At 43.1% G+C, this 15827-nt stretch overlaps 1 protein-coding gene across 1 annotated transcript in view; it reads right to left on the bottom strand.

The window, feature by feature from the left end:
• XPC (XPC complex subunit, DNA damage recognition and repair factor) overlaps positions 1–15736 on the bottom strand; it is a 33565-nt gene extending 17829 nt beyond the window's left edge. Inside the window, exons 1-7 of the mRNA XM_007985311.3 lie at positions 15552–15736; positions 9916–10111; positions 7448–7560; positions 5311–5434; positions 4209–4293; positions 2466–2623; positions 1851–1971 (exon numbers count right to left, since the gene is read on the bottom strand). Coding sequence (XP_007983502.3) covers positions 1851–1971; positions 2466–2623; positions 4209–4293; positions 5311–5434; positions 7448–7560; positions 9916–10111; positions 15552–15651 — 897 coding nt within the window. The 5' untranslated portion in view covers positions 15652–15736. The remainder of the gene's footprint in view (positions 1–1850; positions 1972–2465; positions 2624–4208; positions 4294–5310; positions 5435–7447; positions 7561–9915; positions 10112–15551) is intronic.
• Between the last annotated feature and the right edge of the window lie 91 nt (positions 15737–15827).

The raw sequence follows: 15827 nt of genomic DNA, 5'->3' as shown, positions 1-15827 counted from the left end.
CACAAATGACCAAGAAGCCCACGAAAAGACACTCATCATCATCAGTCATTGGAGAAACGCAATCAAAACCACAATGAGGTATCACTTGACACCCATCATAATGGCTATAATCAAAACATTGGAAAATAACCAAGTGTTGGCAAAGATTTGGAATTCTTGTTCATTGCTGGTGGGAATGTAAAATGGTAGAGTAACCGTAGAAAACAGTTTGGTGGTTTCTCCAAAAGTTATACATAGAATATACATATGACCTAGCAATTTCAATCCTAGGTATATACCCAAAAGAACTGAAAACAGGGTATGTAAATAAATATATGTACAGACATTGTTAACAACACTCTTCACAACAGCCACAAGGTAGAAACTAACGAAATGTCCACCAATGGATAGAGAAAATATATATACATGTAATGGAATCTTATTCAGCCATAAATATTAATGAAATACTGATATATGCTAAAATGCACATGAATCTTGAAAACATTATGCTAAGCAAAAGACAGGCACAAAAGGCCACATAGTGTATAATTTATTTTATACTAAATATCCTGAATAGGTAAACCCACAGAGACACAAGACAGATTGGTGGTTGCCATGAGCGGGGACGGGGGGTAACAACGGGGTATTTAATGGGTACATACAGGGTTTCCCATGGGGGTCACAAAAACATTTTGGAAATAGAGGTGGTAGTTGCACAACACTGTAAATGTACTAAATGGTCACTGAATTGTACCCCCTCTTTAAAAGCTATATGATCCCATTTTGCTTAAACAAATAAGCAAAACAAATACATATGTACACAAATAAACAGGAAGCAAGTCTGGGAGGACAATACTAAAATATTAATGAGTTACCAGCCTGGCCAACAGGGTGAAGGGTGAAACCCCATCTCTACTAAAAATACAAAAATCAGTCAGGCATGGTGGTGTGAACCTGTAATCCCAGCTACGTGGGAGGCTGAGAAATGAGAATCACTTGAATCTGGGAGGTGGAGGTTGCAGTGAGCTGAGATCGCACCACTGCACTCCAGCCTAGGTGGCAGAGAGAGATTCTGTCTCAAAAAAAAAAAAAAAAAGGTTTTCTTTGGGCAGCATATTATAACATCATTATCAGCCTTGCCAAATATCTTAGGCTTTTTAAAAGCAATACGGAAGAAGAGAACTAAAGATGTCAACCATTTGGCCTCTTCAGATATGAAAAATCTGGTCTTTTTCTCCAGAGAATCTGGGACTTCCAGATTGAACTGTATGGATTAATAGGAATCTTCTAGGGATAAAACCACATTTCGATCTCTGTTTTTGTTTTATTCAGACAGAGCCTTACCTACAGGTGCCCGTAGGCATTTGATAAAGCCTGCCTGTCCCTGGAGCACTCTGCTATCACGATTCCTTTTTATGGACAGAACCCTCCTCACTGCACTGCTGCCTGCCAGTGTCATCACCCAAATGTGAGATACAAAAACACGTTCTCAAGGACTTCAGCATCCCATTTGAAAAAACATTTCCTTGGGACTTTTGAAGACAAAATTGGAATAATTAATGAAAATATTTCTAGCACATCTGACCAAAAATTATGGGCTTTTTGGTACACCAGCACTAGAGGTGACAGGGAGGAAAGCACGCAGGCCTGCCACTCAGACGCCAATCCCAATCCCGATTCTCAGGCTCACCAAGGAAAAGATCTTAGAGGCATCAAATAGCTATTCTGAACTTCAGCAGCTATCAACGTCATTACGAGGACTGACTGAGGTCGTGTTGGTAACACACTTGGAATGGCATCTGGCACATGGCTGCCATTATCATTAGTTAACAGTACTGATAAAAAACAGTGATCTGGAAGGAATCACTTACATGGACCAATTCCTCATCATCTCGAGCAGAGTAAATAGCAAATCTCCTTTCCAATGTAGTCTGCAGGTTATCTTGTTCACTGGCTGAAAGCTCTGCATTAACTGTAAATGTTCCAATGAACCTGGGGAGAAAGCAGGCATTCCTTGTGTCAGAGGTCAGGGCAAATGGGAATCTTCATTTACAGCCAAGAAAATCAAAAGAGGGAGTGAATCGTGAGACCCGCCTGCCCCTGTCCTACTTTCCCCAGCCTGTCTTGCTAACTCCTTTCATCACTGCAGACCCAGCTCAGACTTTACCTCCTTGGGGAGCCTTCCCAGACCTCCCAGCTGAGAAAAGCGCCCCTGCACTGTGAGTATGCAGTTCCCAGAACACCCCTTTCAGGGCACTCCTCATGCCACCCTGTAATTACCTGGTATGTATTTGTCTCCCCACCAGTCTGGGAGCTACACCAGGGCAAGATCATGCCTGGCATTTCTCTATCTTCAATGCCATGCCCACCACCTGATCCATAGTTACCACCTCAGGGAAGGTCTGTGGAAGTGATCTGAACACAGCCTCTGAGAGGAACACAAATCCTACACTCCCCAGCTCTGCAGGACAGGCGGAGGGCCTTACCACTTCACCAGGTTTGAGAGGTAGTAGGTGTCCACATCTCGAGGCAGCACTCTGGTAAAGTGGGCTGGGATGATGGAAAGGCCAATAGCACGCAGATCTGGTTGGCTGCAGATGTTATTTCGATAGAAGCCATTTGCTAGCAGGCAGAGAAGGTGAACCTGTAAAAAGGAAAGGAGGAAGGGGCAGCATGGAAGGAAGGCCAGAGACCAGGAGGAACTTTTACTGCCAAAATCAAGACATCCTGTGGGCAAGAAATATGTGTTGCCATTCCTACGTATAAGAAAGTAAAAATACTAGTATTGGCCACTTCCCAAGCCTGTCTTTCACCCTCTCTTTTTCTCTCTGTATACTCATTCCTTCAAAGGAATCATCAAAACTCAAAGCTTCAAAATACAAACTGCTTTGTTTTCAAAATACAAACTGTTTTTGTTTTGGTCTTGTCTTTTAGAGATACATACTGAAAGATTTCTGGATGAAATGCTGTCATAACTGGGGTTTGCTCCACAAGATCAGGAGGAAAGGCAAGTGAGGTGGAGCTGGTGAGACTGCTGGAAGCCTGTGGAAGCCGGTGGTGGGACGTAGCTCACTGGGCTCACTGGGCTGCTCTCACCACCTCCCTGGGTGTTTGAGCCCAACTTTCTGTCACAAGCTCCACATCTTTGCCCTTCCTCTGACCCCAAAACCTACCCTTCATCCACCTACTAAAATGATTATATGGCCTCTTCCCCTCTTTTCACACACTGCTTTGCGTCGTTTTCCCTTCAACCTTGGCTTCCTCCTCCCCTACTAACAGTCGCTCTATTTTAATCAATAGTGCTGCCTCTCTTTCCTCACTCAGGTCTCAAACCTGAGAGTCATCTTCCCTTTCTTTCACCTCCAGCACCCAACAAGAGGTGAAAGGCACAAAGCTGTCTCATTTCTTGCCCCAGGCCTGGATGAAGGAGGCGACCCTCTCTAACTTCATCACCGTCCTTGCACCTCTAGATTTCTGGAGCAGCTGCACATAAAGCATCTCCCCCATCCCATCGCTATCCTCTCTGGCAGCCCACCATCCATCAAAGGGAAACCAAAGCCTGCCCTCCCTTCACCCCCACCCCCCAACCTATACACTCCACACACGCAGGTGAGCTGGGCACCTTGCCATCCCCTCCACAACTTGGCTAGAGTCTTCAACTTTTTCTCCTAGACCCGGCTCTAATCCTTTCTCCTACATAAAGCCTTGCCCAGCTCCACAGAGCCATGCTGATCTCTTTCACTGTTTCAGGCATAGTCTTGAGTTTCTCTGTTTGGAAGTCCATGTTCCATCTAGAGATCAGATACTCCTCAATTGTAGGAAATAAGCTTTATCCAAGCCTCTATCCCCACCACCCCAAGCAGCTTGCTAGGTGTGTATAGGTGTTCAATAATTATCAGGTGAAGTTAAAAGCCAGTGCCTGCAGCTGGGATTAGAATTAATGATATTAAATGGCTGAAAGGAGAGATGGAAGGCAAGTACTCGTTATTTAGCCTCTGCTGCATGCCAGGCATTGTGCTGTAAGTTACCTTACCTATAATACACAACCACCCTCCCAGGCAGACACTATTACTACCCCCACTTCCCCGATGAGGACACAAACGCTCAGAGAGAGTAAGAAACTTGCCATGGCCACAGAGTGAGCAGCAAAGCCAGAAATAAAGCCTCGGTGAGCACAAGCTCTTATCGCCGACAACGAACAGTCCTTCCCCGTCATCCCTTGCCCTTACCTTGTGTGTGTCCTCGTGGACCTCTTTATTGAAACGTTTCATCGCCCTCCGAAGATGTGTCTCAAACTCCAGTTTTATCTTTTCACTGCAACACATAGTGAAAAATCCGGGAATGAAGTGGGGAACTGAAACCAGATTCCACACCCCCAGGCAATTCCTTCTCCTTGGATGACAGTGAATCACTCTCTTTCCCCACACAAGGCTGTGCTACTCAAGTCCATCTGAAACCCAGCTATTTCCTGTAGGCTCTTTGGCTCCTTCTCATCAGCAAACCTTGGCCTGGGACATTCTGTACCCAGACAACCCTCCTCTCAACCAACAGCAGACCACACCTCACCTACATGCCTCAAAGCTCACTTCTTCCAGGATGTCTTCTCTGGCTGTCCAACTCTTCCGACTACTGACTCTCTACTTAGCAGCCATTACCTTTATTAATGTTAAATTAACACACCGTCATTTACGTGACACTGTTCTAGTGTAAAATCTCTTTCAGTCTATATACCATAAATTTTCAAGACAACTTGACACTTCTTGAATGATTTGTATTATCTCCCTCTACTGTGCCTAGTAACGTGCCCATCGCACAGTGTACTTCCCAAGCCATCAGAGGCTCCATATTCCCAGGTCATCAGAGGCTGCAGAGGTACTCCAGGATGCTGGGAAGGATAGGGGCTCCCTACCACGGTGGGCACTGCCTCAAGTCCTGCAGCGTGACATGGTAGGGAAAACGTGAATCCCAAGTCAATGAGAAGGATTAGGTCTCAGCTCCTCAATTACTGGCTGAGTGACTCCTGAAACATTACTTAGTGTCTCTGAGCCTCTGGCTCCTCATTCATAACACTTTTCTAAGGATTAGGTAAGGTAACGGATGACCTGCTCAATCCTTGGCACATAGGAGTTATCTCTCCTCATCCCCCACCCCAGCCAGGACACGAAGGTGTCTCATTCAAGTCTCTAAAGGTAAATCAGGTTCCTGACCCAAGGTTCTCAAAAACTTTGATACTCAGTCCTGGTCCCCTGTAAGTTTCTCCAAAGTCCTCCTAAGCAGCAGCTATTGCCAACTACATGTGACAGGAGCCTAGAAGCAAGGGTCTAAGCTTACCTTCTTTCTCTTGTCTTTGCCTGCTCTGGCGTTTCAATCTCTATCTCCACTGGCTTCACAGGCAGAAGAGATTGAGAGAAGGCTGTACTTTCTCTCACGTCACCCAGCACAGGCTCACTAAGTTCTATCAACAAGCATTTAAAAAAATCAGTAATAGTAATAACAACAATAAAACCTACTGTACTGAACAGAATCAAGGTTCTGCTGGGAAAGAGGAAGTGAGGCATGAATGTGAGAAAGAGCCCACAGAGACCCCTAGGCATGCCCTGCCCTGAGTCCTACCATGTGCCAGGCACTGTGCTGAGTGTTATATATTCATGTGCCTCATTTAACCCACATGACCCAGGCAATCTTTAGATAAGGGACCTAAAGCATACAGACCCCTCTATTAAAAAGTTGACACTCATGCATGTATGTATATACTTAAAACTCTTTTTAAAAAAAAAAGTCAAATGAGAATAATCTCCTTTTCTCTGCATTCTATATCACTATAACAATTAGCACAATTTGCTTTGTATAGAGCCATGACTTAGGTGTCCGTCTTTCATTCTCAAAGTGACAAGAAATACATCCTTTTCATCTCTTCGCCCCCTATATTGCTTGTATACAGTAGCTGAAAAGGACTAAACTTGCTGAACTGGATCTAACTGAAAACTTCATTAGCAAAAGTTCCTTAAAAGAGGATCTGGGCCTAGAAGCCATGACATCTCACTGGCAAAGAATACATCTAATGCCAGATCTTGGTCTCTATACACAAATCTCTATTAAAATGAACCACAGCTTCTTGAAGAAAAAAAGCTGGTTTCAAGTCTACAGCAAGAAAAGTGTAAGCCGAACAAAAATGTTCTCAAAGACTAATGAGGCCATGTCAAAAGGACATGGTAATACAGCTAGCTTAAAGGTAGCATGACTAGAAGAGGAACAATCTGACATTAGAGGTGGCTTAATCAATGCAAGATAAGGTTTAAAGCATCACCTAGGAAGGATTCTTGCAAAAAAAAAAAAAAAAAAGTTTAATCAAAATTAAATCACATCTTTGGATTTAGTTTACAAGAAATACAGGGATACTGAAACAAGTTTAACAACATCAAAAGATGTGTGACTGTTTATCAGACAAAACCAGAACATGAGACAGTCTACAAAACAAAAGACTACGACCCTTCAAAAAAGGCAGTGCTATGAAAAGCAAAACACGGTGGTGGGCAGGAGCTAGTGCTCTATATTCAGAGACTGAAGAGACATAATGATCAAATACAAGGCTTGGTTGGATCTTGGTGTGGAAAAAGAAACAGTTATAAAGGATGTTTTTGTAACAATTGGGGACTTATTTTTCATTTTCTTAGGTGTGATGAGGTCATTTTGTCACGCAGGAGAATGTCTAATTATTAGGAAATGCAAGCTGAAGTATTCAGCAGTGGAATATCAGAATATCTACAACTTATTTTCAAATGGTTCCACAATGAAACCAGAGGGAAACATACATTCAGTGTGGCAAAATGTTAATGAACCTAGGTGAAGAGGACATACATTACATTTTTCACTTTTTTGATAAATTTGAACACTTTCAAAATAAAAAGGTGGGGAAAAGTCAGGTCAGACAGAAGGAATCAAGGATGATAACATTAGCTGGTATTTACTGTGAGTGTATGATACATTTGCAAACTTTCTTTTCCCCACAATAATCCCACAGCCTGTACTGTGAACGGCTCACACTAAACATTTGGTGTTTACAGAGTGTTACTAATGAGAAACTCAGTTCAGAGAGGTGAAGTTACTTGCTCAAGATTAAATTACTCACTCACACTGCTACCTAAGTGGCAAAGTTGAGCACTGAACTCAGTTCTAACTACTTTCAAAGCCTCTGCTCCTTCTAAATAGTGCTGCCTCTCTATTTATATCTACCCCATTGACAGTCACCAGAGAAAGAGAGTAAACAGCCTTCTTTGGTAACTTGGCCATGAGTTTTTCCATATATAGCAAAGCAAGTCCCTGGTACAACCTTATCTGTGGACTAATTAGCTCAAAAGAAACAACAGGATTGCAATTAGTGATTTGACTCCAAACAGAATCAAACAAACAAACAAAAAAAAAACAAACAGAACCAAAGAGTTCTGAAAAACAAAGAGAGATGTTTCACCTTCAACCTCTTCCCAGTCATCTTCACTTTCTTCCTCTTCTTCGTTGCTGTCTTCATTCACGGTAGCCCCTTTCTTCGGATGGTGTGCCTTCCTGAGGTCACTTGGAAAGTCCCTGTGTAAAGACCACAGGAAGGAAGATGAAGAAGGCTCGGATATCCTGGAGTTCCATTCAAGCTAAACGGAATTTTTAAAACCCCTCCTATTTATTGAGAATCTGTGGCAGCTATTTAAAGATGATTGGTAAGCGCTGAGCCTCACTTCCTCCATCAACACGTGTCTCAACATCTCATCAAGACGTGCTCTGACCATCTAATACATACCAGATGTGCTGTCAAAAACCTCCAATCTAGATCTGTGTGAAAGAAAACACAGCTGTGCCTGGACATGACAAGGAAAAGTTAGAAGACACCAAAATAATAACATGAGTTCCAGAACTGTGATATCTGTGTGATTTACGTGCATTTGGAGCCAGAAAGAAGAGAATAAAATTTACATTTACTTATCCTACTATAAGCCTACTCAGATTTCTTTTCCATGTTTAAGAAATATGACGTAAGGAGACATCATATTTCTGTTCGTAGCAGTCTAACTTCAAGCAGGGATGTCACTACACATAAGTGAGTCATAAATAACAAGATACATAGACAGCTAACTAGCTAAATAGATAATAACATAGATAAGTAGCTGGCTAAACAACAGTTCAAGACTTAAGTACTTGCTGATTCGTAATATATTTCTGCAAATTCATATACAAAATGTGTCTAGAGTATCCAGTTACTTTTAACTTGTGTAAACTTTGGCACTTGGTACCAAGTGAGAATATTATCTAGGATTTTGGCATAAACATTTAAAATAACCAATCATCAATCTTGAGCTCTAGTAATATGCTCTTTTTTTAGGGTACCACTTTCCCTCAACACCACATCAATAAAAATTTCCCCTTAGAATGAACATAGCAGAAATGACCACAGTCAATGCTCAGAGGAGAGGGAAAGGGGAACTCAGAGCTTTCCTTGGCAGTATCATGGCCTATTTCTATGTATATGTCTCTGGAGATACAATTCAACTAGTGAGGGGAGGCAACTGGAAAGTAGTAAGCTCAGAGGCATTCTTTAGAAAAGTCTAGGGGAGGCCGGGAGCAGTGGCTCACGCCTGTAAGCCCAGCACTTTGGGAGGCTGAGCTGGGCAGATCACCTGAGGTCAGGAGTTCAACACCAACATGGTGGAACCCCATCTCTACTAAAAATACAAAAATTAGCCGGGCATGGTGGTGGGCGCCTACAGTCCCAGCTACTCAGGAGGCTCACTTGAACCTGGGAGGCAGAGGTTGCAGTAAACCAAGATTGCATCACTACACTCCAGCCTGGGCAACAGAGTGAGACTCCATTAAGGACGGGACGGGACAGGGACGGGGACAGGATAGGACAGGACAGGATGGGACGGGATGGGAAGGGAAGGGAAGGGAAGGAAAGTCTAGAGAAAAGAAGAGATGAACCACGGCAGAAAATCGGCATGCTGTCCCATGTCCCTTCCTGTGCTCTCTACTGGACTACTCTCTCACGCCAGGACTAGAGGCTGCTGGAAAAGCAGATACTGGGAGTGAGGATTTGTTTAAGAAGCAAAGGAACAACTACCCCTCTGTTCTTCCTCTTCTCCCCACCCCTCAACTTTCTTAAGAGGCAGATAACCAAGTGTTCCCTGGGCTCATAATTACTGTTCACAACATATTACTATAAATGCTCATTCACTGCAAAAATACCTTTTCAGTTTCTGCCAAATAAAAGGCCCTGCAATCGATGCTACAGGGCATATGAAAATGAACCCCACATGGTTCCAGCTCTCTGAGAGGTCACAGGGTAGTAAGCCTGGGTATGTGGCGTGGTAACAATAACTGGCAGACATATCACACTCCCTAGAAGCACTACAGGAAATCAGAGGAGAGAAGGGGGAAGAATCCGTGAAGCCTCTAGAGTAGGTGGTTTCGGATCTGCATCTTCAAGATGGAAGCCAGCAAGCACTCCAGGTAGAGGGAATACCATGAGCACAATGCAGGTGCAGAAAGTACGAGAATGTGTTCAGTGAATGATGAGAAGTCCAGGTGGGCCAGAGACGAGCATGCTTGAGGAAAGTAGTATGAGATAAAGCTGGAATGGCAGGTAAATATTTTGTGATATATCTAATATTTTTGTGTAGCAGAAAGAACACTGGACCAGGAGTCAGAAGACCTGGGTTCTCCTGCTTTTGCCACTGTCTGGCTATGGAAGCATAAACAAATCACGTTCTGCACACTGTCACTGTTCTTATCTGTAAAGTTTCCAGTTCTTACAGGTCTGAGTTGTACCTAGAAGAGCTTAAAGATCCAATCTTCCATGGACCCCAGTGACAAGTAAGAATAGAGGTTTTCATTACTCACAATTCTCTGATGAGAAAAATCAAGACCCGAAACAAAGCTTTGCAGGCATCTCACCTGAAGTCATCCCCATCGCTGAGGGCTTCATCCTTTATAACCTTGAGGTTTTCAGATTTAACAGTCACCTTGGCCACTTTCCTTTTTGCTGGACCACCTGCTGAACCCCCAGGATCACTGCAGCCTCTCTTCCTCTTTCCTTGTGAAACTTTGGAGAGAAGGCTCTTCTTTGGGGGTTTCTCATCTTCAAAGGCATCTAGGTGACCATATAGAACATGAGGTGAGGGGTGGAAGGAAAGGTGGAGGCAGAACAGCTTATGGGCAAGGGCATGAAAAGGCTCTATGATCTGTCTCCAAACCCGATCTCCATCACCTGTTCACCATCCCCTGTCTGGTCAGCAACCAGCTCTCAGCCTCTACCCACCTGAGGCTAGTCTATGTTTATAGTAAAAACCATTTTCCTTTATCAGCACTTTACTTCTCCTATGACTACAGAAAATACCACAGGACTCAAATAAAACCTAACTTCCAGATCTTAAATGTCAGCCAGGAAAATGCAACATCCTGGAAAGGAAAATACAACAGGATTCCTGCCAAGAAAATACAACATCCATTAATTAGCACCCTATTTATTTATCATCTGCCAAGACTAATTGTTTGTCTTAGGGATAATGCACTCCTCTTAAGTAAAATGTTAAGTACCTAAACATTTCCAAGTTTTACCACAACATCACTACTATTAGTCTACATTTCTGCCAACCTTCAAGACCAAACTGCTCAAAACACATACTGCTCTGAAACCTTTCCAATGTAACCCAAATGGCACTCGTATACCAACCACCTCAGCAAACTTACAGTTGGAAAAAGACAGCAATAATTCAAAAGTATTTTCTTAAAATAATTATTTTTTGTTAAAGGGAAATAAAGAATGCATAAGCTGCTGGTTTTAGTCAAATTGGGGTATCTAAAATTATGGTTTATTTACATATAATTATATTAATAGATTAGTTTTAATAAATAACAACATGGCAGGGAAGGATAGTTTTCTATTTTGCAAATATATTCACACAAATGATCTTGAATCCGAAATAAATCCTCTTTTGTCTTTGCATGACTCTGCTTCAATTAATTTTAGAAAATAAAAATACTTTTTATTGAGGTTCCATAAGGGATTGCAACGTTAACCTAAAATATAAAATTATTTAATAATTCAGTCTTTTCATTGTTTGCCTTGCTGACTCTCTGGATAGGTATTTATATTCCACAAGAATATAAATTTTTACATGAGGGAAAAAAGACTCTCCTTCTGATCTAGATGAAATCATTGTTAAATGTTAATAAAATTCATATTAAAGGAGCATTTCTTTTAATGCTAGATAAATCACTGATTCCGTTGTTTCTTTAAATGTTTTATAAAAAAGGAATTTATGTATTCCCATTTTTAAACATTTTAGTGGAAACCAAAAAATAAGGAAAAATTTTGAAGTGCAAAATATTTCAAAATTAATTTTTTCAAATCTGAGAACAGACTGCCGATTCCAAGGCCAGAGGCTGCATAAAGCTTAAGATTTGACAGTTTGAGGAGGGTGCCCTAAAATTAAGATTTCTGGATCTTACAATGGTATTTAGCCCTCTAATAGACAAAGATGCGAAATACTTCACTTTCTACTAATCTAAAAAAAATGCACGTAGGAGGATACTTCAGACGCATCACAAACTTTTCTGGTTGGTTAAAAAGCATAGCTTTTATTTCTGTGTTTGAAGAGAAAGGTAGAGGAATTAAAAAGGAAAGGGGGGAAAAAGGAAACACAAAACTCTGAATCAAAAGGATGTTCATAGTATTCAAAAGCATCTAACAATAATCTGAACATACAACCACGAGATAATTGTTAAGTAACTTAGGGCAAAGCCACACAACAAAATATAATTGAGTCATCCTTTAAGATAAAGAAAAACGATAGATGATGTAATGTTAATCATGCAAAGTTGATTTTACAGCATGCTTTCTGCTATGTAAAAAACAGACTAGAAGGAAACAGACCATTATTTCATGGTGGCTATTTCTGGATGGCAGAAATATGGGTGACTTTCTATTCTTTGGTCCCTAAGCACCTAGAGACTCTTTTCCAGGATTCTCCAAAATCTTGAGTGATCTAATATGCCTAATCAGCCTCCTCGAGCTCAGCGTTCTTTCAGTAGGGCAGGAATTACCACTGTAGTCTGCTTGCCCATGTACTGGGATGTAATAAGAACACCAGAGTAAACCTTCCAGCAGCAACTCACAGCACTCAGAATAAAATTCCAACTCCTTAGCTTGGTATCCAAGCTCAGGCCCTTGCCCACTTCTCCTACCCAGCCCCTCACTCACTGTGTCCAGCCAACTGGCCAAGTTCATTCCCTCCTAAGAGTGTTTAAACACACTGTCCTCTCTGCCTAGAACTCTTTTCCCCAGAACTTCCTATGAATGGCTCAAAATTACACTAACTGCCTCAAAATGCCATCTCCTTACAAAGGCCTTCCCTGACACTGATTCCCATTTAGCTGCCCCTTCCCCAGCCCCATTTAAGTTTGAGGGTATTTTTTTTCCCCCATCTATAGAAGCATTTTCTGCTATGTACCCAAATAAGTTTTATCACAGCAGTCTTAACACAGGGTGATAGCTCTTACCATTATGTGAATCTGTTTTTTTTTAACTTGTTATCTGTTCTACTTACCCCTCCCCCCAGATTATAATCATGAGAGCAGGTGCCTCACCTGTCTTGTTCACCACTATTATCCTAGTACCTGAAACAGTGCCTGAAAATAGTAGGCGCTCAATAAACAGCTGTTGAAGGAGTTAACGGATTATCACCGAAGGTGTTAACATAGAGAAGAAATGCAAAGAAACCAGAGGTGCTTTAGTAACACGAAGGAAATCATGTGGAAGCCTGTTTTCTTTTTTCCTATTTGTCGAAAGCAGCCAAGTATCACCTTCATTTGCATGTACAGGGGTGCTGTTAAAACCTACACTATTACAGTGTTAGAAACTACACTGACAGTCACCAAATTATTGTCACCTGCAGCCCAAACCACACTTGCTAAGTCTATGCTTCCCCAACAAACCACCAAACCACAACAAAAGTTGTAACTCTGCAGACTGGAAGCTGCCTTGGGAACTGACTGCTAGCTCCTCTGGCTAGCAGAGTAAACTTGGGTGCATCCTTACCTCCATTTAGGCTGAATGACACCAGCTAGCCCAACTAATTACCTAACATGGGTGAAGCTAAAGCTCTTGGCTTTATATGCTACCCCATTGAAAACTCACAGCCACCCTGCAAGGCAGTTATTATATTTCATAGAAGTTTAGAAGGGCTAAAATATTTGTCCAAAATAATTCACCCAAGTGCATATAACTAAGAATTGAAGCTCTACCAAGCTGGAACCCAGGTGAAGTGTTGAGCTGGGAGGAATGCAGGTAGCATTTCCATCAGATTACAACCTTTAATTTTTAATTGCCATATATCCAAATTACATTCTGACTAGAATACCAGCCCTTTTTGTGACCCCTTGCTAAAATAGCAACCATCCTTTAAACCACAGATCAAACAACTTCAGAAAGCGTTCCCCGATCACGCTAGTCAACCTTGATTAATCCTTTAGAAGCTACAAAGCCTTGTACCTTCTTCCACAGTATTTAGCACACTCTGCCTTGCATGTCTTACATGCAAATGTCATGTCAACACTACTCTATGATCCTCCAAGATACGTTTATCTCCCATGTCACCTCATTCATGTGCAGCACATAGTACTCAAAATACGTTTTTTGAATGAACGAGTAAATGAATAAAATGGAACTCAAAATATTACATATGAGGTGAATCACCTTCTAAGTTTAGGAATTATTACCATTTGACTATTTTCTAATGGATGATGAACTTATAATCGGTATAGAAACACAGAATCGAGTGTGATAGCCTTTGTTGGTTACCTAATCTACCCAGTTATTTCAGGAGACCCAGAAATTCCTTCTACAGCCTGCATTTTGCAATTATTTAAAATATTTATTGGCCAGGCACAGTGGCTCATGCCTACAATCCCAGCACTTTGGCAGGCCGAGGCAAATGGATCACCTGAGGTTAGGAGTTTCAGACCAGACTGGCCAACATGGCGAAACCCCATCTCTCCTAAAATACAAAAATTAGCCGGGCATGGTGGCAGTCACCTGTACCAGCTACTCAGGAGGCTGAGGCAGGAGAATCGCTTGAACCTGGGAGGCAGAGGTCATGCCATTGCACTCCAGCCTCAGCGACAGAGTGAGACTCCATCTCGAAAAAAATAAAAAATAAAAAATATTTATTTAGCACTTAGCCCTACCAATCGACGGGCCCCGCATCCACAGATTCAACCAACCACAGATGAATATATTTCGGGAAAAAGAAAACCCACAAATTTTAAAACTACAGTATGACAACTATTTCCATAGCATCTACATTGTATTAGATATTATAAGTGATCTAGAGATGATTTAAAGTATGTCGGAGTATGCGCATAGGTTACATGGAAACACTAGGCCATTTGATACAAGGTACTTGAGCATCACAGGTTTTAGTATCCACGGGGTATCTGGGAAGGACTACCTTAGTTTGCTCAAGGAATGTCTGACTTGAGATTTGAAGAAATCAGCCCTGGCAAAAGCCATGGTGGGGGGTCACTCTAGGCCGAAGGAATATCAAAGGAAAAGGCTCAAGAAATAACTTGGCATATTTGAGGAAGAGAAAGGAGGCCAATAAGGAGGGTATCTGGCAAGGAAACAAGTGGTAGGAGAAACAGGAGAGGTAGCAAAAGCCAAAACACATAGCATCTTGCAGGCCAGGATAAGACAATTGGATTTTAAACTAAGGGTAATGGAAAACCAAGGAGAGTTTAAAGCAGGAGCATGGCATTTTTTTTTTTTTTTTTTTTAAGATTATTTGCGTTGCTGGATGCAGAGCTGGGAGGCCAGTAAAGAGGAAACTGCAGTCACTCAACTGAAAGGTGATGGTGACTTGGACAGGGGTTGTGGCCATGGAAATGAAGAGAAGTGGACAAATTTGAAATACAGTCTGAGGCTGAACTGACTGGACTTGCAGACGGGACTGGATGTGTGCACATAAGAAAAAGGTGGACTTTGCTTTATAACAAGTATTGGGACTGGAAAAACGGAGGAAAGCATAGATTTGAAGGGGAAGACCATGAGCTCTGCACTGTCCATGACAAATGTAAGAAGCCTATCCAATATCCACGAGGGGAAGTCAGGTGGGATCCCACTGTGGAACTCTGGGCGAGACTCAGCTGAAGTTATCATTCGGGAGACAGCACACTGCATCACTCTACGTCCTGGTCCGTCCGTCCGTTTTCCTGGGACACAAATAACTGCCTTCTCCGCGTTCAACCCTGAACATCTGCGCTGTATCCTCTGGACAACGGGGAGCGGGAAAGAAGCTACGCAGGAGCTTGGGTCGGGTGAGGCTCACGGGAAGCCGCTCTGGGTGCAGAGGACAAAGGCGCAGGGACAGCGGGGAGGGCCGGCCGCGGCCTGCCGTCCTGCCCCCACGGCGCGGAACGCGCGCAGCAACCTCCACCCGGCCTCCGCGTCTGGACTCCCGCCGCCCCTGCCTCTGGGCCTCCTCCGCCCACCGGCAGAGTCTCCCGCGAAGCCCGCTGGGCCACGCTCTCACCCTCCTCCTCCTCACGCCGGGTCTTGCTCTTGGCCTTGGACTTCTGGCTGCGCGTTTCGCGTCCCCGCGGCTTCCCGCCGGCCGCGCGCTTCCGAGCCATATCGCTTGTCGGGGAAAAATCCACTTCGCGAGTGACGCACCACGCCGCGATGCGTTAGAACGCAGGCCCCGCCCCGAGGCGGGCGCGTCTGGCCACGCCCCTTCGTTGGAGGCCTAGTCACGCCCCCAAAGGAAGCTCCGCCCCATACCCGTGGCCACTAAAAAACCGCGGGAAGC

This window comes from Chlorocebus sabaeus, chromosome 22 (assembly GCF_047675955.1).
Source record: "Chlorocebus sabaeus isolate Y175 chromosome 22, mChlSab1.0.hap1, whole genome shotgun sequence".
Taxonomy (NCBI): Eukaryota; Metazoa; Chordata; class Mammalia; order Primates; family Cercopithecidae; genus Chlorocebus; species Chlorocebus sabaeus.
This window is presented reverse-complemented; position numbering and strand designations above follow the sequence as displayed.